Genomic DNA, 24,788 nt, shown 5'->3' on the forward strand with positions numbered 1-24,788 from the left:
GTTTGCCCACCCCTGGTCTAGCCTGTAGAGGTCTCTGCGTCCCTCCATGGATATGCCTTCACTGACCCAACACCAAAAATGGTCATGCTGAACAATGTTACAGGCACCATAACATTCCCTACGGCTTCTCCAGACCCATTCACGTCTGTCACATGTGCTCAGGGTGAACCTGCTCTCATCTGTGAAAAGCACAGGGTGCCAGTGGTGGATCTGCCAATTCTTGTGTTCAATGGCAAATTGCAATCAAGCTCTATGGTGCCAGGCAATGAGCACAGGGCCACCCTCATGAAGTCTGTTTCTGATTGTTTGGTCAGAGACATTCACACCAGTGGTTTGCTGGTATGAACAAAAAAGATACATTGCATCTTTTTTTTTCCCCAGCCAAAGGAAAAGAATAGTAATAAATCAATATAAGATAACATTGATCAGGGCTTGATCTGAGCTACTCTCATTGTTGCATAACTGCATTTCGGCAATAAGGGGTTAAAAGCAGAAATTTATGTAATCGCAAAGACTTTTGCTGTCTAATGCATGCTATACATGGGTCAAATTCTGAAAGAATTTTCATTTGAAAATTGTAACTAATAATTTTCGTTTGAATTTTGCACCATAAATGGGCTGCAGCATCAGCTGATTTTCATGCGGCCATTGAATTTGAGTGATCGGGTATGTTGGAAATTTTCTGAAAAATGAACGAATTTCTAATCAATGATGAGAGAATCGTACAAGAAATATAATCGTAAAAGAAATGAGCATAAGCTGTGACCTGGACGGAAAAGGTTCCCAGCCACGAAAATTCTTTTCTGTAGCAACATGAGGTGAAACTAAACAAAATGGTGCCTAATGATATTTAAGGAGCAGAGACCTGGTGAATGTTCTACTACATCCCCCAGACGAAGCTACATTTTCCCTGTAGCGCAACGCGTTGGGGAGGGGCAGTGACGTCACCACGTATCGGATCGTACTGGATCATCATTACGGCGAGTACAGACAGAGTGAGCCAGCGCTCCTGTGAGGCTGATCATTACCGCATTCAGCGGTTTATATTACAATACATGCGTGTATATTATCGAAACCATGTGAGTGCAATATGAGAGCACATTAAAGAGCATTTCTATATACCTTGGATAAGGCACCATATCTTTTATTCTTTTCTCCTATGGGTCACATGAGGACACATTGAGCATTGGAGTGAGGAGAGCTTCAAGGAGGGGAAAATCCTTGGGCTTGTATAGGCTCAGAAGACAATCCGTAGATCTCTATTCACATCATCATAAGCAGTTTGAAAGGAGAGTATATTACCAGCACCTTCTACCTGCTGAACTCTTTGAAAAACTTTTTTGCACAATCTTTTTTATGCACTATTTTGTGGCTGAACTTTAATATTTCATATATATATTTTTTTTTCAAAAGAAAAATTTTTTTTTTCATTTGTTTTTATTTATATTTTTTTCATTCATTTTTTGTTTTATGCACCACTTGCACATCTTATTTTATTAATTTATTTAGTTTTAAAGAAATATTCTAAAGTTATTTTCTGCTTTTTCACATGTGCACAGTGAATTCTATGAATTAATTTATTTATTTTTTATTGAGATACCTATATTGTAAAGCCAGCACTATTGGATTTAATCACATTTTTTATTTATTTACTATTGAGATGATATATTTTGATCAACCTTAATAATGTGGTGGATAAGTTAATATTATCGCAATAATAGATCAATTAGCAGCATTTATATATAAATTATCAACACTGTATTATTAGAGCGCGGTCACATATTCATTATTTTCATGAAACTAAAGGCTTGGTTGGTTGAATTTCGAAATCAATAGTGGCGCCAACAGATTACAAAACGCACTGAATTTCTGATTTTCTAAAGAAAATTCGTTCAGAATTCAACCCATGTATGACTTGCCAAAAATTACCATGTCAGAATCATTAGATAAACTTTGGATTCAATATGCATCTTCTCTAGGTCTTGAAGGAAAGTTTACGACTCTACCCTACTGCTCCAGGTACGTCACGTGCCCTAGAAGAAGAAACTATTATAGAGGGTGTGAGAATTCCCGCTAAATCAAGCCTGATGGTAAGATCCAAAACCCTCACCAGATCCACTCACCCAAACAATGGTTACACTATACATACAGTAATCACTACCCTTAAAGAGACCCTGTCACCAATTTAAAAATTGCAGGTAAAATCAACAAAATTAAGTATTTTACATGCAGTGATTTTATTTTGCATAAAAAAAGTACTTAATGCAGAATCATAACTGAATTATGACTTCTATAACGTCTCATTCAATGGTACCCTACACCTAAGTTCCCTTCAATGATACGTATAGTCTGGGCCTAAGTCTAATGCCTACTACCTTGGCATCTAGAGTCATAATACCCACTGTGGACTTAGATTGTCTATGTTATACCTCTTCATATTATACTTCATTAATCCGATTTGCAGTATGCATTCGAATTGTACTCCTTAACCAGTTAAATTTGGTTCTTGCACTTCGGTTTCATCCTAACCATGAAACTTGTCCTTGCCTTACACTTGAAATTGTAATGTCTATACTGTATGATAATGTATTCTGTGCTCTTCTTTTAATAAGGAGTTTTCCTGTTAAATAATAAATAAGAACTCCAGATTAATAAAAAAAAAAAGGATTCACTTGCATTGTGTCCTTGAACGTGCTAGAAAATTAGACTGATTCCCTAGCACAGCACTCTTCCTTTGCGTATTTTAAAGACCTCTCTTTTTCTGGGAATGTCTATTGTCTGTGCTGGTCCAGCAACTTTTCCCCTCCTCCACTTCCTACATAACTTTTTATGCAATTGCTGGGGGGGGAGCAAAGGAAATGTATAGTCACTTGAGTCTGCTGTGGCTTCTAACATTACATTCAAGATGGCAACACCCGACAGCAGTCTCAGGGTTTTTGACATTTACACAAGAGAGGCTTTTATAGGTAAATATTAGGCCTAAATATGTTAAATAAACATATAATCTTATGCAAATATTTTTTTTAAATTAATAGTCTGGTGGCAGAGTCTCTTTAAACAAATCAGCATTATTTTCTTTGTTAATTGTTATATTATGGTTGGTTTTAAGATGTAGGTGCAGGTTAAAGCAGAACTAAATGCAAAAATATTTACCTTAGTTCCAACGGTCCAATGACCACAAGATCCATTGCTGCTGGTGCCAGCATTTTGTCCTTGGGTTTTTCTGGGTGCTGGTCTTTGGGCATCTTGATTGCCTAGCATTGGATGAATTCTCTCCTGCACATGTGCAGGAGTGAAGTCATCCAAACACACAGGCAGTGTGCCAGAATGTAACCTGAGCTGTGCATGCGCAGCTCAGTGTACATTCTACATCGGATTTTGAACAAGCAGCTAGGTGTATTTTCTGAATGGCACCCTCAATCATCTCAGCCCACAGCTTGATTGGTTGCAGATCAATTGGTTAAAACGACTAAAAGGTTTCCCTGCAGCCACATTTTTTTAATAAAGGTGCATGCACCTTTTTTCCTGCAGAAAACATGGGCACAGCAGCCCATTCCAATGAATGGGCTGCCATGTCCGAGCACACACAGGCCGTACGGTCGGCAATAGTGGTAACCTAGACTTAAAGTTTAGCTGCAGACAAAACTTTTTTTGCTTTAGGGAAAGTGGGAATTGGATAGAATTTCTGTCAGGCTTTTATTTGCTGTCTGTGTCCCCATTGGGAAGAATTGTCCTTACTTTCCGGACAGGAAATGATGAAAAAGTTCTCCAGTGGGGGCACAGACTGGAACCAATTTTCCTTAAAACTAGAAAACTAGGAAGGCTTCTAGTAGTTTTTTTAATAGTGTAGAGAAGAGTCACTGACACATTTACTGTGTATTGCATAGTATACATCTTTTAGCTTGCAATATCCTGTACCGCAGCTTAGTGAGTGATGTTCATTGAGTTTTACAATGCTTTAGAATCAATCCACCATACAAAAATGTGCAATGTACTAAATAAGAGTTTGACCGATTTTGTTTTATCAAATAAACCTTTATCTTTTGTTGTTCTTTGCACAGTTTAACTCCTACATCATGGGAAGGATGGAGCAGTTTTACCCAGATCCCCTTGTATTCAACCCAGATCGATTTTACCCTGATGCTCCCAAGTAATTGTTTTTATTTACCTGTGCTAATTGTTATCTCTGATACATTGGAAATGGCTAGTTTACAAAAAAAAACAACATTGGTCACAGTCTAAACCAGGAGTTTCCAAACTTTCTAAGCAAAGGGTCCGTTGACTGTTCTTCAGTTATTCGGATTTTATCAGGGCCAGCATTGGTACCTCAGCATTGGTGGTGGATAAGTGTGGTCAGTAAGAGGCACCCCTTCATTGTTATCAGTGAGAGGAATAGTGCCCCATCATTGGTATTAGCAGGAGGAATAGTGCCCCATCATTGGTATCAGTGGGAGGAATAGTGCCCCATCATTGGTGTCAGTGGGAGGAATAGTGCCCCATCATTGGTATTAGTGGGAGGAATAGTGCCCCATCATTGGTGTCAGTGGGAGGAATAGTGCTCCATCATTGGTGTCAGTGGGAGGAATAGTGCCTCATCATTGGTATTAGTGGGAGAAATAGTGCTCCATCATTGGTATCAGTGGGAGGAATAGTGCTCCATCATTGGTATCAGTGGGAGGAATAGTGCTCCATCATTGGTATTAGTGGGAGGAATAGTGCTCCATCATTGGTAATAGCGGGAGGAATAGTGCCCCATCATTGGTATCAGTGGGAGGAATAGTGCCCCATCATTGGTATCAGTGGGAGGAATAGTGCCCCATCATTGGTATCAGTGGGAGGAATAGTGCCCCATCATTGGTATCAGTGGGAGGAATAGTACCCCATCATTGGTATCAGTGGGAGGAATAGTGCTCCATCATTGGTATCAGTGAGAGTAATAGTGCCCCTTCATTGGTATCAGTGGGAGGAATAGTGCTCCATCATTGGTATTAGTGGGAGGAATAGTGCCCCTCCATTGGTATTAGTGGGAGGAATAGTGCCCCATCATTGGTATTAGTGGGAGGAATAGTGCCCCATCATTGGTATTAGTGGGAGGAATAGTGCCCCATCATTGGTATTAGTGGGAGGAATAGTGTCCCATCATTGGTATCAGTGGGAGGAATAGTGTCCCATCATTGGTATCAGTGGAAGGAATAGTGCCCCATCATTGGTATCAGTGGGAGGAATAGAGTCCCATTATTGGTGTCATTGGAAGGAATAGAGCTGCATTGTTGGTGTCAGTGGGAGGAATTAAGCCCCATCCTTGGTGTCAGTGAGGGACTGGTGTTGCATTGTTGGTGTCAATGGAATAGTGCCACGTATCAAATGCTTAAGCACATTGGGCCTTCGAGTAGTACACTTTAATTCTGACACAATTTCCTGTAGTAATTACATTTTTCTGCTGAAATGTTTGGCACATTAAGTTAATTTTTTTTTCTCCAACAGGCCATATTTTACATATTTCCCATTTTCTCTTGGACCACGTTCTTGTATTGGACAAGTCTTTGCACAGGTATGATTATTTCATTTATTACATAACAATGAGGGAAAGAAAATGCCTGGAGTATAGAGAAATATACACAACTGGAAGAAATGGAGAGGACAAAGGGACAAGTTCTCTTTATACCCTGTCATCCCCTGGCCACTAATACTTACCTTCCCGACACTCTCCCACTGTCCTTTTGGTTTGTTGGACCCATGGATGTAATCCTTCTGAGAGCTTTGTGCCAGAGCTTACACAGGGTCTTATCTCTCCCACATGGATTTAGCTCTAGTAATTTGATGATCAGGTTTGGGAACCCATCCTATGAGGAATAGGATAAGGTCATAGGCTTCCTCATAACCATTTTTTCCAAGGCCTCTGACACATGAACAGAGCAGGGAAGGACCAAGAGGAAGGTAAATATGAGAGTTAGATTGGAGGGGCAAGGGGGTTTGTTATTAAGCAACTCTAGTACTTTTGCCTATTTTTTTTTACCTCAAGTTCTACTTTTTCTAAAAACAGCTCTGATTATTTGGTTATACAGTTAATAATGTTCAGTAAAATTTGAGTAGAGGGTCAGTCAACCTAAACCTGATACTCGGTGTTTTGTAAAGACTGCAGAGTTGAAGTGTAATTGCACTTCACTCAACGGTCCTCTCCAAGACTTATGCAGGCCATAGACGGGTCGAAAATCGGCCGATTTTTCTTTTAAAAAATGAAAAATCGGTCGTTCAAGCAGCCGACGTTACCAGCAACGGTCAAAAAAATCGGCCGATTTTCATCCCGTCTACAGCCGGCAAAAAGTGTCCCTGCAGAGAGCTCCGCTATTTCTTCTGACAGTTCCTTGACATTTATAGCGGTTGCAACAATGTATTTATTTGTATCCATTTCGGATACAGATGTTTTTATTCGGAAACAAATAAATACATTGTTGCAACCGCTATAAATGTCAAAGAACTGTCAGAAGAAATAGCGGAGCTCTCTGCAGGGACACTTTTTGCCGGACTGGAATTCCTCTTCTTCTTCATCCTCTTCTTCATCTTCTTCATCCTCTTCTTCTTATTATTCTTCTTCTTCTTCATCCTCTTCTTCTTTTTCATCCTCTTCTTCTTCTTTTTCATCCTCTTGTTCTTCTTCATCCTCTTCCTCTTCTACTTCTTCTTCTTCATCCTCTTCTTCTTCTTCTTCATCCTCTTCTTCTTCATCTTCTTCTTCTTCATCATCCTCTTCTTCTTCTTCTTCTTCATCCTCTTCTTCATCCTCTTCTTCATCCTCTTCTTCATCCTCCTCTTCATCCTCTTCTTCATCTTCCTCTTCTTCATCTTCTTCTCTTCTTCATCCTCTTCTTCTTCTTCTTCATCCTCTTCTTCTTCTTCTTCTTCATCCTCTTCTGCTTCTTCATCCTCTTCTGCTTCTTCATCCTCTTCTTCTTCTTCTTCTTCTTCTTCCTCTTCTTCTTCCTCTTCTTCATCCTCTTCTTCTTTTTTCTTCTTTTTGTCTTCGTCTTGCAGGTCACTGCTCATGCGCAGATTTTTTTTATCGGTAAAATATCGGCCAATTTGCCCATCATTGCCGCGAAAATCGGCCGATCGGCAAAATCGGACGATTTTTTTCCAACTTCCTACCGAAAAACGGCTGAACATTTAGCCCACTAATGATCCGAAAATCGGGCAATTTTATTTTTGGCCGAAAAATCGGCCGATTTTCGACCCATCTATGGCCTGCATTAGTCTCACCTGCTCCCAGCTGTGAAGATTTAGATAGCTACTCTGTCCTACTAAGGGTTAGCCGACAGCTAGCTAACAAAACTGACAGAAGCAGTGTTGTGTTTCATTCCAAAACTAAATTTACTTCTGTGAATAGTTCTGTAAAACTGCAATACAACCACATAAACTGAAATTACAATATGCTTGTATACATGTCTCTTACAAATAACTTCTTTCTTGCAAACAAATACCTGCAAATCACATTGAATATTTTTAAAGTGGTTCTAAAGGCTCAAGGTTTTTTACCTTCATGTATTGTATGTATCTCTTACCTTAGCCCCCTCCGATCCAGCGACATTCTCAACAGCCTCTGCTATCTAGGGACTCTTCCTCCCCATTGGCTCCGCTGCTGTCAATCACAGCCAGTGAGCCAATGAGGAGACAGTGGGGGGCAGGACCGAGCTGCAGCTCTGTGTCTTATGCACGCATAGAGCAGCGGCTCCGGGACGAACAAGCAGTGGGGCCCCCAGGGTGAGAGGCTTTCCCTGGAGGCACTGCTCGAGCAGTAGCAGCCAAGAGCCCTGGCGGGGACTTGAAAAGAAGAGGATTGGGGAAGGTAAGGGGAAGTAAAGACATGTTTATTATTAAAAAAAAAAAAACAAGCATTAGTGTCACTTTAAATGTGATCTAGGTATGTATGTGACTTTAATAAACACAATGAAAGAACTTACAGGCATATGTGTATCAAAGGGAGAATGGAGGCCTTCACTTGTGTTCTTCTAGAACAGCGGTCACTAAATGGCGGACCACGGTCCAAGAACAGCCCAAGCAGCGCTCCCGCCAAGACCGCCAGCCCACCAGACTAGAATGACAGATTTGCCTCTCAGCAGGGTGGTCGTCATGGCAACCGATGACATAACGCATGCGCACTGCCCCTTGCAGCTCACTGTCGCTCCCGCTCCTTGCCTGTCCACAAGCGAGCACCCTGCCCCCTTCAGCAAGGATCCCGCAAGCTCCAGCCTCCTACTCCTGTCTGCCCTCAAGGTAGGGTGTGTTTTTTCAGGGGCACTCTGATGGGCACATTTATATTAAGGGGCACTATGATGGGCACTTTTTATGCTAAGGGAAACATATGGGCATGTACTGTGGAAAGGGGTACTTTGAATGTAAGGAGGCACTCTGATGGGAATACCTCATGTAAGGTGGCACTCTGATGGCCAAACCTGATGTGATGAGGATACATGATGTAAAGCTGCACTCTGATGGCGAACACCTAATGTAAGGGGGGCACGCTGATGGGCACACTCTATGTAAGGTGTCACCGTGATGGATGAACCTTATATAATGGGGCACTGTAATGGGGACAACTGATGTAAGGGGGCACACTGATGGGTGACACCAAATGTAAGGGGGCCTTCTGATGCAGAAACCTGATGTACGAGGACATTCTGATGGGAATGCCTAATGTAACGGGGCACTCTGATGGGAATGCCTGATATAAGGGGGCACTCTGATGGGAATGTCTGATATAAGGGGGCACTCTGATGGGAATGTCTGATATAAGGGGGCACTCTGATGGGAATGCCCAATGTAAAGGGGCACTCTGTTGAAAATACCTGATGTATGGGGGCACTCTGATGGAACACATTACTTGAGGCGCTGTGATGGGAATGCCGGATATAGGGGGGTACTCTGACGGTGACAACTGATTTATGGGGGAAGTCTGATGGTGGCACCCAATGTAATAAAATACTCTGGAGGGGGAACATGATGTTAGGGGGAACACTAATGGGGACATTTATTTTTGAACCTCAGCCAGAAGATTTTAGAGACCGAACCTCCTTGAACTTTAATGCATTACCCCTGTTCTAGGAACTGAATGACTGCAGTGGTTTATGGGAAATCTTCCTGTTATTTATTGATAAGGGTTCAATAAAAAAAGAGGTGCAGTTGCAGTGAAAACCCAGTAGATGGCTCTCTACTGAACACAATGATGATATACAATCTACAAAACAATAGCTAAGGGCTCTTTCACACTTGTGGTGGACTGTGGTGCTCTCTGAAGAGCGATCTATAGCATTGGAGCATTATATCACCTACTCCCTGCCTAATTTAACCCTGTAATGCTGCACTACAATTGCATGCATTGTAGGCGGTAATGGCATGGCCCCATTGAACTCAGCTGGTGAGTTTGACAGGTGGTACCATCTGTCAAACTCTGTACCCAATGTTAAAAAGATGTACAGCCCCATTCAGGTGGGCATCCAGGGGGCAGTAAAACAGCAGCTCAGCCTCCCGTTTTTGCTGCCTCCCCAACCACCAGTCTTCAAGAAACCTAACTCTGCAGTCTCCACTAATCATTGAGTATCTGGTTTGTGAACTGAACTTTTAAGTCACTCTACTCAAATTCGTTTTCCTTGTAGAGTATAAATGAGTAGATGCTACCGAATAATTGGGGCTGTTTTTAACTTGAGTTAACAGTAATCGGCAAAGTGACACCCCCTCCACCCAACCCACTGATACCCACCTTCTCCATGTACCTGTATCTCTCTGTTGATCTTTCAGAGACCTCAGGGCATACATCTGTCAGTTTCTTACAAATATTGAGGACTCCATTGTGAACTCCCTGTATTTAAGGTGCTAGGCCTGCACCACTGCTGTCCATGCAGTAGGGGAAAGGGACACTGGACACGGATTTTCACAGGTCATCAAAATGCAAAATCATTGCTTAAGCAAAATTGGCTTGTATTCGGCAGACGACCTCCCAGGAGAGGGCATATACTTGAGTTGAGAAATCCAAGTGTAATAAGTCAGAGAGCACCAAATGAAAAATCCTTAGGAGTCCAAAGTCTTTATTGTTCAACTGTTTACCACAACCAGGGCAAAGGACATCCAATGCGTTTGGGAGGCCTGATAAAGTATGGCCCCTGAACCATGTTGGTGGCTTTTGTCCTGCTTGTTGTAACTAGTTGAACAATAAACACTTTGGAATCCTAAGAATTTTCCATTTAGTGCCCTCTTTGACCTATTGTGTACCTGTTGCGGCCATAAGGTGGTCCCATTATACCCGCTGGATTTTTTAATCTAATTAAAATTAGAGGAATTGTAACAAAAGGAGATAAAAAATAGAGAAGCAAAGGAATACCTAATACTTCCATTCAGAGGCGGACTGACAACTCATGGGGCCCCCGGGCAATAGGGGATCATGGGGCCCCTGTGTCCTTGCCCAAACTTAAAACAGCCTATGAAAAAGGTGCATCTCATGGGGTCCCCTACTGACCCCGGGCCCTCGGGCAGTGCCTGAGTTTCCAAATGGTCAGTCCGCCCCTGCTTCCATTGGACAGCAACAGGAATCATGGCAGGGAGATCTCCATCTTTGAACGTACAAGCTATGAAAAATCAGGGGCTACATGAATTGTATCTACTATGTCACTGTTGGGTAACCAAAGCTTTAAACTGATTATCTGTGTTTCTACAGTTGGAAGCGAAGGTGGTAATGGCCAAGCTCCTGCAGAGATTCGAGTTTGAGTTGGTGGAAGGACAAAGCTTCAAGATATATGACACAGGCTCCCTACGACCCATGGGAGGGGCAATATGTAGACTGAGGCCCCGAACAAACTCTGGAACCATGAAGAAATAGACTTTTATGTATATTATATGTCATGATTATATCAACTAACTGTCTAAAATAATGAGACTATGCAAACGTCTATGTACTTATTTGTTCACAGCAAATATTGGTATTTTAAACATGCATAGACAGCTATATATTTTTTTATGTAATTTGTTGAAAATCAGAGCACAGAGATATGAGCTTATTATATACTAGTAGCCAAGAGGATATTACCAGGTCAGATTCAGATATTTTTGGTATTATTGGTAGGTTACTTGGCTCCTGTCTAAATTGGCCCTAGTATGTGTATGTATGAATGTGAGTTAGGGACCTTAGATTGTACACCCCTTGAGGGTTAGGGACCTTAGATTGTACGCCCCCTGAGGGTTAGGGACCTTAGATTGTACGCCCCCTGAGGGTTAGGGACCTTAGATTGTACGCCCCTTGAGGGTTAGGGACCTTAGATTGTACCCCCTTGAGGGTTAGGGACCTTAGATTGTACCCCCTTGAGGGTTAGGGACCTTAGATTGTACGCCCCTTGAGGGTTAGGGACCTTAGATTGTACCCCCTTGAGGGTTAGGGACCTTAGATTGTACGCCCCTTGAGGGTTAGGGACCTTAGATTGTACCCCCTTGAGGGTTAGGGACCTTAGATTGTACGCCCCTTGAGGGTTAGGGACCTTAGATTGTACGCTCCTTGAGGGTTAGGGACTGATGTGAATGTACAATATATATGTAAAGTGCTGCGTAAATTGACGGCACTATATAAGTACCTGAAATAAATAAATAAATATTTACACTGCTTGTTACAAGGTATTAATTCAAGGGCCACAGTGATGCATTTGTGTAAAAAAACTACCATATGCTGAGATCTTTAGGTATTATTTTTTTAATCCTTCCCTATGCACTTTTAGGCATTGTGCCTTGACAGTTTGTTTTTTTTCTAATTTTTAATAGATTTTTTTTTTCTTCAATATATTTTTAATGATGTAATAATGATTAAAAAGCTGCATAAAGCTCTAAGGGCATCAGGTTGACTCCCAACCACAGCACCACCTGCCTGGAGTTTGCGTATTCTCTCTGTGCCTGTGTGGGTTTCCTCCAGGTACTCTGGTTTCCTCCCACACTGCTGGGAGATTAATTGGCTCCTGTCTAAATTGACCCCAGTAAGTGTATGCATGAATGTGCATTAGAGAACAGAGACCTTAGACTGCAAGCTTCTTGAGGACGGACTAATGTGAATGTACAATATATATGTAAAGCGCTGCATAAATTGACAGTGCTATAAAAGTACCTGTAATAAATAAATGTGTGTCTTATATCAGTCTTCAAGTTCAACTCTGATTGTCCTAAGTAATATATTTGGGGTTCAAATATCTAAAGGGTCGTGCTTTCAGCTACAGCCCAAGTACAAATACTTATTCCCTAGCTACAGATAAATGCAGATGAAAAATAGTCTTTTTAATATCCTAACCAGTCTTATGGTTTATGTATTGCAACGAGTATCCGTAATCTTCATCACTAATGCCTTTTTGACACTAGGGAGTATCTACTGCCTCTACTACAGCTTTAGTTTAAAACTAGACTGCCAAAAGGCAGTCTAGTTTTTGGATATAGGCCCCATGTACACCCCTAAACGTTTAGTTCTCCTGGCAGAAAAACGCTAAACACGGCAAAAACGCAGGACAACATTTAGCACTTGGACGCTTATTCATTTGATTTTCCAGAGTATTTCCATTGATATGAATAAATGCCCAAGCGCAAACAATGGCTAGCATTTACATGCATTTAGCTTTTTTTGCCAAAACATTTTTCTCTCCTGAACATGATTCATCTGCATTCAGGAGAGGATTGTCTAACTGCCCCTAAAATCTGCTGCTCCTAAACTCTGGTAAAAGCCTACGTGTACATGGACATGGAGTTGAGTTCAGGGGCTTTGGCAAAAAACACCAAAAACTCCTAAACTCACGTTTAGGAGCAGCAGTGTACGTGAGGCTTTTTTATTTTTTTTAGAGACCTGCCTACTAAATAAAAATCTAATGTAAGTGTAACATACAACTGCACCTACCTGCAGCAGCCTCTCGAATCCTCCTCTCCCTGCCAAATCCAGACTGGATCACAGTTAAACTTTAAAAGAGAAGCATGGACAAAATTGTTTTTTATATCATACTTACCTAGGTGGATGCATCATCAGTCCAATGCTACATCTGCCTCTAGGGGTGAGAACTCAGTGATCCCCTGACTGCTAATCGCTGAGTTCTCACCATCTTTGTGAGCAGAGAGCGGTGACTGTCAGTCAACACTCTCTGCTCTGCCTCAGCCCCCCTCATTGGAGCACTGGACTGTGGAAAGGAGGGAGCTGCTGGCTCAGGCCCTCAGAGGCTTGCTGAGAGGCTGAGCCAGATGCCGCTTCAGACTCAGGAGTATGAAATATATGGTCGCAATCCTTCCCCAGCCTGGACCGGCCCTGTGACGGCAGCCAACAGCCACTGTTCGCTAAAAACGGGTCACAGGAGTGCAGAACGAACTGGACTCCTGTGATCCATATAAGAAATAAAGCCAAAAGAGCTTTGGCTGTACTTCTCCTTTTGACTCAACATGTATTTTCAGTATGTATGCTGTCATTCCTCACTGTATACAATTTTCTGAAGCAAATCATTTTTGTGAAGCTGTTGCAAAGTTTATCAGAGATCCTGCCAGCAACAGCACTTCCTGTTACAGAAAGACAGTGTTTAAACCAGTTGGTTGTAACTAGCCGTAGCATTGTCAGCCTGTTGGGCGCGCTCCTCCACTTACCCATACTGGGCTGCCTATCAGGTGATAAGCAATTTTAAACTTTTTTATTATTATTATTACACAGGATTTATAGAGCGCCAACAGTTTGCTCAGTACTTTACAATATAACGGGAGACAATACAGCAACAATATAGTTCAATACAAGAGGGATTTGATGGTCCTGATCCTTAGAGCTTACAATCTAGGAGGGAGGGGCTAGTGGTACAAAAGGTAGTAACTGTGGGGGATGGACTGGTTGGAAGAGTAGAAGATTCCAGTATTAGCTGAGGGCAGGATAGGCTTCCCTGAAGAGAGAGGTTTTCAGAGATCGCCTAAAAGTGAGCAGAGTAGGCGATAGTCTGATAAATTGGGTTAGAGAGTTCCAGGTGATGGGGGAAGCTCTGGAGAAGTCCTGGAGACGAGCATGGGAGGAGGAGACAAGGGAGCTAGAAAGTAGGATGTCTTGCGAGGAGCGTAGAGGACGGTTTGGGTGATATTTAGAGACAAGATCGGTGATGAAATTTGGGGCAGAGTTATAAATGGCTTTATATGTTGTTAATGTTTTGAATTTTAGCCGTTGGACAACAGGAAGCCAGTGGAGGGATTGGCAGAGAGGGATGGAGGACACTGAGTGGAGACCAGTGGAGGGATTGGCAGAGAGGGATGGAGGACACTGAGTGGAGGCCGGTGGAGGGATTGGCAGAGAGGGATCGAGGACACTGAGTGGAGACCAGTGGAGGGATTGGCAGAGAGGGATGGAGGACACTGAGTGGAGACCAGTGGAGGGATTGGCAGAGAGGGATGGAGGACACTGAGTGGAGGCCAGTGGATGGATTGGCAGAGAAGGGTGGAGGACACTGAGTGGAGACCAGTGGAGGGATTGGCAGAGAGGGGTGGAGGACACTGAGTGGAGGCCAGTGGAGGGATTGGCAGAGAGGGGTGGCAGATACAGAACAGTTAGTAAGGTGGATGAGTCTGGCAGCAACATTCATGATAGACTGAAGAGGGGATAGCCTGTGATGAGGTCGGCCAATGAGGAGGGAGTTACAATAGTCAAGGCGAGACATAACAAGGGAGTGAATAAGTTGCTTAGTGGTTTCCGGGGTTAGGAACGGCCGTATCTTGGAGATGCTGCGGAGGTGAAGTCTACAAGATTTGAACAGTGATTGGATTTGGGGCTGAAAGGACAGATGGGAGTCTAGGATTACACCTAGTACCCTAGGGGCATGAGGGGGCATGAGGGGAGGGACTGATGGTTGTGTTATTGATCGTGATGGAGAAGTCAGGGGAGAGGGCACGGGATGGGGGGAATACTAAGAGCTCAGTTTTGGAAAGATTTAGTTTGAGGAAGTGGAGTGACATCCATGCTGATATGTCACTTAGTAGGTTAGTAATGCGAGAGGAGACTGAAGGGGTGAGGTGAGGAGGAGACTGGAGGGGTGAGGTGAGGGGTAGAAAGATAGATTTGACTTTACCATAAAAGTAACACGCATGTCCTATGAATATCTTTATTGACTGTACAAAAATTCAAATTTTTTTCCTTGTAGACCTGCTAAAGTGATGTAGAAAAACAGACCACATATTGCAAATAAAGGTATATTAATCTTTACCTTTAGATCTATCTAGTCCACACTTGTTATTAAAAGATTTTTTGTGACAACTCACTGTAAAAGACACTACTCCATTGCTTACAGTTTTTTTTATGTGATGTGCAGGCAGCTCAAGCAAAGCAGTGCCTCTTCTGGGTTCATTCCCAAGAGTTTAGGTCTCTTCAAATCAGCAGAAACATTTTACTGTTCATGATGTTATCTCTCTCACACCACCAGTTGATCAGTAAGGTGATACTGAGTGCCTTTTATACTTTTGTTTTATAGCTTGGCCATATAGACGCACAGGCCAGATTCAAGGTCACAGATAATGATAATAATTGCATCCCTTGTATGTAATACCTCATGAAATGGCATCATTTGCCTAACATATATTTTACAAAATGGTTATTTTACATTTTGTATTGATGAAGACCATATCATGTTTGTCACATGGTGCGTCTATTCAGTGATCTTCGTAGCCTTGTGCGGAGCCTCAGTCTGCAGAGCACTCCCTCCAGGGGCTGCAGCATTCCAGTACCTGTTACTTTACATGTCTGTCCTTCTACTAGGTGAAAATTAAATTTGTGTACAAGTTTGGCCAGTATCACCTTCATCTGTATCTACAAAAACAAAAGTAGAATTCCAGGAATAAAGTGTATGTCAAGGCAAAAAAGCACATTCAACACATCTATGCAAAACATGTACATTCCCCAATATTTATGCCTTTAAAAATGCTGATCTGCCAAAAAATCCAGTGCGCTCCAAACTTCCTGCATGAGCGGACAACACAGTGCCTCTGTTGCACTAAATTCCCAGCCAGTGTTGTCAGTTCTGCTTACTAGGCTACAGAACTCCACCTATTCCTCACACTTCCTATCCTGCTTCATGTGTATACAATAATTTCTGATGACTTAGCTCCTAAAAGTTTGTGTAGACACTGTGTGCAGGTAAAGGCTCTTGGGAGATGTAGTTGTGGGGGTGTGCCTACTGTATGTCAATGCCCGCCAGCAGCTGTCCCTAGAAGCATTTTACAAGCCTGGTGATCAGGGCTTCTGTTAGAAACCACAGGGCCCCAAACAGCCAACCTAACATGACCCCCCCCCATGCCCACAAAAAAAACACAGTTTACTATGCTTCAGTTATGAATGAACGCAGTGAGTGATCGGTACATATCACTCATTGTGTTCATTCAGGAATGGAAGAGGCTGGTAAATTACTGGAACTGATCACCTGTATTTTTCTCTCTGCAGCAGCTGAAAGCGGGGAGAGGAGAAGAACCCAGCTTTCAGCTGCTGCAGAGAGGGCCAAAGGGGATTGGTTCCAGTAATTGCCCCATTCGCCCTTCATAGCCACATCCGATTCACCCAGCTGCCTGGGCCCCCCTGCAGGCCTGGGCCCTGTACAGGAGGACCGATGGTACCCCCTTATCCACAGTCCTGCTAATGATGGTGGCACAGGGAGTAATAAGAGCCATTTCTCTTAACTGAAGCACAGTAAATTAGAATAAAATATGGGGCATGCTTTAGAAGGGTGAAAGAGGTTTGGAGTTGGGAGGCTCAAAAGAATGATCTTTCAACAGACCTCTATGCACCTTCTGTTAACAGCCCATTTCACAGACAGCTTCCTTTATTAGCAATATCCACAGCAGACCTGATTAACATCCCATTTCATAGCCTATTACCTAAATGACAGGAGGTTGTTATGACTCAACTGCGTGTTTTTAATGCCTCCTCAGTCACAAGTCTATACTAGACCATCCACCAACCACTTTCCTGGATGGAATGCTAGAATTAAAATCAAGGCAGAGATCTAAGTATTTATGAAGATCTACACAGCCTTGAAAAAGTATTCATACCCCTTGGAATTTTCCACATTTTGTCATATTACAACCAAAAAAGTAAATGTATTTTATTGGGATTTTATGTGATAGACTAACACAAAGTGGCACATAATTGTGAAGTGGAAGGAAAATGAAAAATGGTTTTCAAATTTTTTTACAAATAAAAATCTGAAAAGTGTGGTGTGCATTTGTATTCAGCCCCCTTTACTCTGATACCCCTAACTAAAATCTAGTGGAACCATTTGCCTTCAGATGTCACCTAATTAGTAAATAGAGTCCACCTGGGTGTAATTTAATCTTAGGATAACTACAGCTGTTCTGTGAAGCCGAAGCAAACCTGTTGGAGTCTGCAAAAGACTTGAGACTGGGGCAGAGGTTCACCTTCCAGCAGGACAACGACCCAAAACATCCACCCAGAGCTACAATGGAATGGTTTAGATCAAAGCATCTTCATGTGTTAGAATGGCCCAGTCAAAGTACAATCCTAAATCCAATTGAGAAGCTGTGGCAAGATTTGAAAATTGCTGTTCACAGACGTTCTCCATCCAATCTGACAGAGCTTGAGCTATTTTGTAAAGAAGAATGGGCAGAAATGTCCCTCTCTAGATGTGCAAAGCTGGAAGAGACATCCCCAAAAACACTTGCAGCTGGAATTGCAGCCAAAGGGGGTCCTACAAAGTATTGACTCCGGGGGGCTGAATACAAATGCACGCCACACTTTTCACAGCTTTATTTGTAAAAAATGTTGAAAACCATTCATCATTTTCCTTCCACTTCAATGTATGGGCACTGCGATGGGCAGTAAAATGGCACCCCAATATGCCAATTTATTTATGGCTGAGCTGGAGGAAAAATTCCTGAACATCATGGAACAAAAACCATACAGATACTATCGCTATATTGATGATATTTTCATCATATGGACAGAAGGTGAAGAAAACCTAAAACAATTTTACTCATTGATCAACAATTTTCATCCATCAAACTAAAAATGGAATACTCAAACACACACGTCAACTTCCTAGACACCACAGAATACATCAGGGATGATACGCTTCACACCTCAATATACAGGAAACCCACTGACAGATGCAACTACCTCCACAGTTCCAGCTTCCACCCCAACACACGAAACGTGCCATCATACACAGTCAGGCCATTAGATACCACCGAATATGTTCTGACCCAAGAGACAGAGATAAACATCTCGGGACACTAGCAGACGCCTTCCAAAAGAAAGGTTACAAGGACAAAACTATCAACACCGGCATAAACACAGCCTTGAGAACCCGAAGGGAAAATCTACTTCAGTACAAAGAGAAAAAAACAAACAAACAACCGTGTACCTCTAGTAACCACATACAACCCAGCACTAGAAGGAATAAGAAAAATTATCAAAGATTTACAACCCATCATAACAGAGGATGGAACTCTGAAAGAAATATTCCAGCAACCCCCAATACTGGCCTTCAGACAACCCCCCAACCTCAGAAATAAACTAATCAGTAGGAAACTTCCTTCTGATTATGAGGTCACAAATAATGGAAGCAAACCATGCAATAAAAAACGCTGCAAACTGTGCAACCAAATCAATCCATCAAAAAGTGTCAGACACTCAAAAGGGATCTTCAATATCTTCGGATCATACAGCTGCACCTCCAGTAATGTTGTGTACCTTATCCAGTGCAGAAAGTGTACCAAAGGATCTTATGTTGGCGAAACAGGACAGAAGTTGCAAACAAGGATGAATTTGCACAGACATACCATCAAGGAACATAAAGAAGATGACCTCTGCACACCTGTGGGACACCATTTCGCACAACCAGACCACACCATGGAAGAACTCAATGTTTTAGTTCTTAAAGGAAATTTCAAATCCATTCAAGAAAGAAAAACTTTTTAACTAAGAATGATAATTCTATTTGACACAAGAGATAACGGCCTTAATTTGGACATGGGATTCCTCAATCATTATCCAACAAATTTATGACTCTCTCTGTGAGTGTTGTTCTCCACCCAGTCTTTGCTTTTGCTTTGCTGTGTCTTATCTCTAGGCTAACCCTAGGCTTGTGCTTCTTTCTGCTTTTTTTTTTTTTCTCATCCCCCACATCTCTAACATTCTGCTAAAACTTTGTAATAATAGTACTGCTTGGACCTTGAAGAAGGGGACATGTCCGAAAGCTCGTCCTCAAAATTGTATGTTAGTGCAAATAAAAAAAGTATCAGCACTCAATTGTTTCTGTCGCAAGTGCACTAATACGGCTACAATCACCTCCTTCCACTTCACAATTATGTGCCACTTTGTGTTGGTCTATCACATATAATCCCCAAAAAATAAATTTACGTTTTTGGTTGTAACATAACACAATGTGGAAAAGGGGTATAAATACTTTTTCAAGGCACTGTATATGATTAATGCATCCCAGAACAACCAGAAAGCAACTGCAGTACCATCTCCATACAAAAAGTGTATTTCCTTTGATTAAATTGTCCCTTTAAAATCTCCTGAACAGGATCCCAAGCTATAAATACATTTATCTTACCTTAAATTTACACCAAATGCATGAAAGTATCAAGGAAGTGAATCAGTTTATCGTAATTCACAAGAACTCAAAAAAACATAAGTAGGGCAGACCTTCCTTATAGTATGCCATTTACACTATATGACACCTGTATGAAAAGAAACCTATTTTATTTTTTTTACCTCTGCAAACACTTTTCCAATACAGGCCCGAGGTCCCAGAGAAAATGGAAAATATGAGAAGTATGGCCTGTGAGAAAACAAAAAAAAAAACATTTACAGAGATATATGCGGATCTTCCACTGTATGGTGCTGCCAATAGAGGTATAGGGGTTTCCATTGTTGACCTTTTAAGAGTGGTAGCTGGCTGTTCCTGGGCTCAGTTTTTTGAGTCACTGACCTGGGAAAAGCATACACATTTCAATGTCCTCAGAAGAAAGGGGGAAAAAACTGCTCACCATAGCAGTCAAGGTTAAATTTATTGAAGCAAATCAATGCAAAAACAAGCCCACCAGATGCAACCAACTTTAACGCGTTTCACTCCTAAATGGAGCTTAATTGTAGAGTCTACGAATAAGCTCCAGTTAGGAACAAACCGTGTTAGCATTGGTTGCACCTGGTGGACTTGCCTGTGAATTGATTTGCTTCATTAACCAAACCTTGGCTTTTACAGTGAGCGGCTGTCTCTCCCTTTCTTCTGAGGTCTAAGGTGTTGCGGTTCACAACCGCGGGGAGCCTGCTCCTATTGCCGGGTAGCTGGAAAGGAAAGTCAAGCAAACGGTGGAACATTACTCAATCATAGCTGAAAACAATTCTTACTCTGCTGCATCAGGGTGGAACCGATCAGGGTTGAAGACAAGGGGGTCCAGGTAAAACTGTTCCATCCTTCCCATGACGTATGAGTTGAGCTGCAGTGGGAACAATTCAGTGTTTGTTATAGTGTGACCTCATCTACACTGGAAAAGAAAAACAGCCAAACACCAATAGAATTTCTTTGAATGTTTGTACAAAAAAAACCACAAACACAAAATCAATCAGACCATTTGGTGGTACCATTATGGACTCGACAAACGGTGGATGATTTTTTTTTAATTGCTATGCGAAAATTCTGAAGTCCAACATTTGATTTCAGAAATTAAGTAATAACTGGATTACAGATTATAAATTTACTAGAATAATACAAAACATTTATTTATCTTGCACAGGCATCATCCCGTGAGGAAATACTGCATTAGCTGAATGCATTAAAATGGTCTTCAACCCAAAATGAATGCATTCAATACACTACACCAAAAACTTTATTTGCACTGTTCTTCCATTAACATGGAGTTAATATTTGTGATTAGGAAATCATCGTTTTCCCAGCATATAAGCGTTACAATAATTACAATATTAAGAAACACATTCACATTTACAATTTAATTTATTCAGATGAGTCAACAAAACTTTCTTTCCTTCACCTTCAATTTTCCAACTCATTATGGTCAAAAATAATTGTCAATTTATACCCATTAAAGTATAACTAAAGGCAGCATTTTTTTAAATTTCCAATAGAGTGGAGAATTACAACATCTTTCAGGTCTATATTGCTGTCTGGGCCACACTATCTATGTTTTATGTTTAACATTATCAGCAAGAATGAAAGTGAAAGAAAATCCTAAATTATGGGTTTTACCAAGAACAGTAATGGAGGGGGAAAAATATCTTCTAATGGGGACAACCTGGAATTTTCCTCACTTTGGAGTGATTTCCTCTCACTTCTTGTTTTGACCATGGGATAAGAAGTGAAGGAAAATCTCCCCAATGGGATACAGATGGCAAAAAGAAAAGTCTGACAGGCGTTATAACCCCTTTATTCTATCCAAAATGGAAAAAAAGTTTTGTCTTTAGTTCTACTCTAACTCTTTGAAAATCAAACAAGCTTTCTGAAAACAAAAGTTTTTGAACAAATTTTTACTGGCCAGCTAAAGACAGGTCACCGGTCACTACAGAGGTTCTAACCATATTCTTTACAATTTTTTTTTTAATTATCTTGACATACACTCAATAAAAGTTACCAGCACATCCCTCTGAACTGCTCTGAGAGGACTTTTATGGAGCAGTTCCCATTAACCTCCTCCCCATGGTCAAGTTCTGCAGGCCGAGCTTCTCTGCAATCTTTAGAGGCAAGGAGTTTGGCACTATTATAAGCCCATCAGCTACATTTATAGCAACTTCCCACAGTTTATCTTCTAGAGCCAACATTCAGCATTTCTCCAAAAGGTTCCAGATGATCTTTCAGAACTGTATAAACGTACCATCACAGTGACATTTGCAGGAATCTTTACACCATGAAGGATTATTTCTTCATCCACCGCTCTTGATGTTCCCGGTGCCGGTGAGTATAATCTTAAACTCTCCATTAGAACCTATAAAGTGACATATTCTTCAATGGACATTATATGCGGACCAAACCTTACACAACTTGTGTGATTAGAAGTATGTGATGGTATTATTGCACCAACAATTTAGGAGTGATGAAACATTGGAAAATGCGATTACCTATTTACCGGTGTCTATTTTGTTGATAGATGCACTTTTTGGAAATTATTGATTAAGTTAATTCTTGGAAATAGCCTAAAACTTAATGGAAAACTGTTTAGGTGTGTGACGGTGGTACAGGATAAATATCGTAATTTTGCTGGGATAGGGGCACAGGTTTGATTTAAAGTGTTACTAAACACAGGACCCCGCATTCACTATATCTGGTCTTCCCAGACCCTGCATTCACTATATCTGGTCTCCCCAGACCCTGCATTCACTATATCTGGCCTCCCCAGACCCTGCATTCACTATATCTGGTCTTCCCAGACCCTGCATTCACTATATCTGGTCTCCCCGGACCCTGCATTCACTATATCCGGTCTCCCCAGACCCTGCATTCACTATATCCGGTCTCCCCAGACCCCGCATTCACTATATCCAGTCTCCCCAGACCCCGCATTCACTATATCCGGTCTCCCCAGACCCTGCATTCACTATATCCGGTCACCGCAGACCCCGCATTCACTATATCCGGTCTCCCCAGACCCTGCATTCACTATATCCGGTCACCCCGGACCCTGCATTCACTATATCTGCTCTCCCAGGACCCTGCATTCACTATATCTGGTCTCCCCGGACCCTGCATTCACTATATCCTGTCTCCCCGGACCCTGCATTCACTATATCCCGTCTCCCCGGACCCTGCATTCACTATATCTGGTCTCCCCAAACCCTGCATTCACTATATCCGCTCTCCCCAGACTCTGCATTCACTATATCTGTTCTCCCGGGACCCTGCATTCACTATATCTGGTCTACCCGGACCCTGCATTCACTATATCTGGTCTCCCAAGACCCTGAATTCACTATATCCGGTCTCCCCGGACCCCGCATTCACTATATCTGGTCTCCCAAGACCCTGCATTCACTATATCCGGTCACCCCAGACCCTGCATTCACTATATCCGGTCTCCCTGGACCCTGCATTCACTATATCTGGTCTCCCACAGTACACACAACATAGAAATGCAATTATTTTAGTAAATATAAAACCGCTAAATACCTTTTCTCATCAGCAGTATATAGCAGTCTTGTGACTTCTAAAGTAAAAAAAAACTTAAGCGCTACTATGAATCATATTATATGTATGTAAATCAATAACAGTAGCTGCTAATGCACAAAACCCATGTCTCAATTAGTGGGCAAATGTGAAATCTAGAAATATTATTATATATGTATGCATATATAATAACTGTGTAGCGCAGCACAACAAAAATATCCATTTTGGTGAGATACTCCCAAAAGGGAAAAAACTAATGAGATGAAGACCCTGCAATTTTTCTCATTAGAGCCCTGCAGGTGCAGAAGCTGACTGATAATTATAAATCCACTCCCATGCAGATTCACTGTGCACATGGACACAGAGAAACAAACAGCTATTTTTTCAGCATAACATAGGTAGGACTCAAACAAAATTTGTTAAAATCTTCGCAATGAACATATATCACCCAGAAGGGAATGTTTTTTCCTCAGCAAAAGTGTAGTTACTCTTTAATGTAATAAAATATTATTGCATACACTATACCTGTGATAAATATTGCAATTTTTTAAGATCTTCAAATTCAAGATCTATTTTTGAACCAATAACTTCATCTGCTTCATCCTGGGCCCTGCAATTAAAAAAAAAAAAAAACACATTACACCATGTCTTAAAAGCTTTTCTTATATTAAATAATCAGTATGGATATTCATGTTATATGCCATGTATTGGGACAAAAGAAGGAGGCTGTTCTTCCAATGACCACCAATTTAAGTACTGTATGCCCTTCTTAGAATGAGTTCCAATGCAAGGAGGCCCTTTTCAGAATGAGCACCGATGCAAGGAGGTCCTTTTCAGAATGAGCACCGATGCAAGGAGGTCCTTTTCAGAATGAGCACCGATGCAAGGAGGTCCTTTTCAGAATGAGCACCGATGCAAGGAGGTCCTTTTCAGAATGAGCACCGATGCAAGGAGGTCCTTTTCAGAATGAGCACCGATGCAAGGAGGTCCTTTTCAGAATGAGCACCAATGCAAGGAGGTCCTTTTCAGAATGAGCACCGATGCAAGGAGGTCCTTTTCAGAATGAGGTCCAATGCAAGGAGGCCCTTTTCAGAATGAGCACCAATGCAAGGAGGCCCTTTTCAAAATCAGCACGAATGCAAGGAGGCCCTTTTCAGAATGAGCACCGATGCAAGAAGGCCCTTTTCAGAATGAGCACCAATGCAAGGAGGCCCTTTTCAGAACGAGCACCAATGCAAGGAGGCCCTTTTCAGAACGAGCACCAATGCAAGGAGGCCCTTTTCAGAACGAGCACCAATGCAAGGAGGCCCTTTTCAGAATGAGCACCAATGCAAGGAGGCCCTTTTCAGAATGAGCACCAATGCAAGGAGCCCCTTTTCAGAACGAGCACCAATGCAAGGAGCCCCTTTTCAGAACGAGCACCAATGCAAGGAGCTTCTTTTCAGAACGAGCACCAATGCAAGGAGCCTCTTTTCAGAACGAGCACCAATGCAAGGAGCCCCTTTTCAGAACGAGCACCAATGCAAGGAGCCCCTTTTCAGAATGAGCACCAATGCAAGGAGGCCCTTTTCAGAATGAGCACCGATGCAAGGAGGTCCTTTTCAGAATGAGCACCAATGCAAGGAGGCCCTTTTCAGAATG

The 24,788-nt window shown here is 41.9% G+C and overlaps 2 protein-coding genes across 3 annotated transcripts in view; one reads left to right on the forward strand and one right to left on the reverse strand.

The window, feature by feature from the left end:
• Positions 1 to 12,177, forward strand: part of LOC149436218 (cholesterol 24-hydroxylase-like) — a 40,747-nt gene extending 28,570 nt beyond the window's left edge. The window contains exons 12-15 of the mRNA XM_089661858.1: positions 1,980 to 2,090; positions 4,062 to 4,150; positions 5,485 to 5,551; positions 10,706 to 12,177. Of these exons, the coding sequence (XP_089517984.1) occupies positions 1,980 to 2,090; positions 4,062 to 4,150; positions 5,485 to 5,551; positions 10,706 to 10,867 (429 nt within the window). The 3' untranslated portion in view covers positions 10,868 to 12,177. The remainder of the gene's footprint in view (positions 1 to 1,979; positions 2,091 to 4,061; positions 4,151 to 5,484; positions 5,552 to 10,705) is intronic.
• A 2,931-nt stretch (positions 12,178 to 15,108) lies between these two features.
• Positions 15,109 to 24,788, reverse strand: part of LOC149436219 (cholesterol 24-hydroxylase-like) — a 38,370-nt gene continuing 28,690 nt past the window's right edge. For both annotated transcript variants that reach the window (XM_089661859.1, XM_089661860.1), the window contains 5 exons: positions 23,673 to 23,757; positions 21,862 to 21,972; positions 20,384 to 20,472; positions 19,748 to 19,814; positions 15,109 to 15,823 (listed from right to left, as the gene is read on the reverse strand). In XM_089661859.1, the coding sequence (XP_089517985.1) occupies positions 15,650 to 15,823; positions 19,748 to 19,814; positions 20,384 to 20,472; positions 21,862 to 21,972; positions 23,673 to 23,757 (526 nt within the window). In that variant the 3' untranslated portion in view covers positions 15,109 to 15,649. The remainder of the gene's footprint in view (positions 15,824 to 19,747; positions 19,815 to 20,383; positions 20,473 to 21,861; positions 21,973 to 23,672; positions 23,758 to 24,788) is intronic.

The sequence above is a fragment of the Staurois parvus genome, unplaced genomic scaffold, assembly GCF_062004578.1.
Source record: "Staurois parvus isolate SC_StPar_1 unplaced genomic scaffold, SC_StPar_1.0 ptg001398l, whole genome shotgun sequence".
In the NCBI taxonomy this organism is placed as follows: domain Eukaryota; kingdom Metazoa; phylum Chordata; class Amphibia; order Anura; family Ranidae; genus Staurois; species Staurois parvus.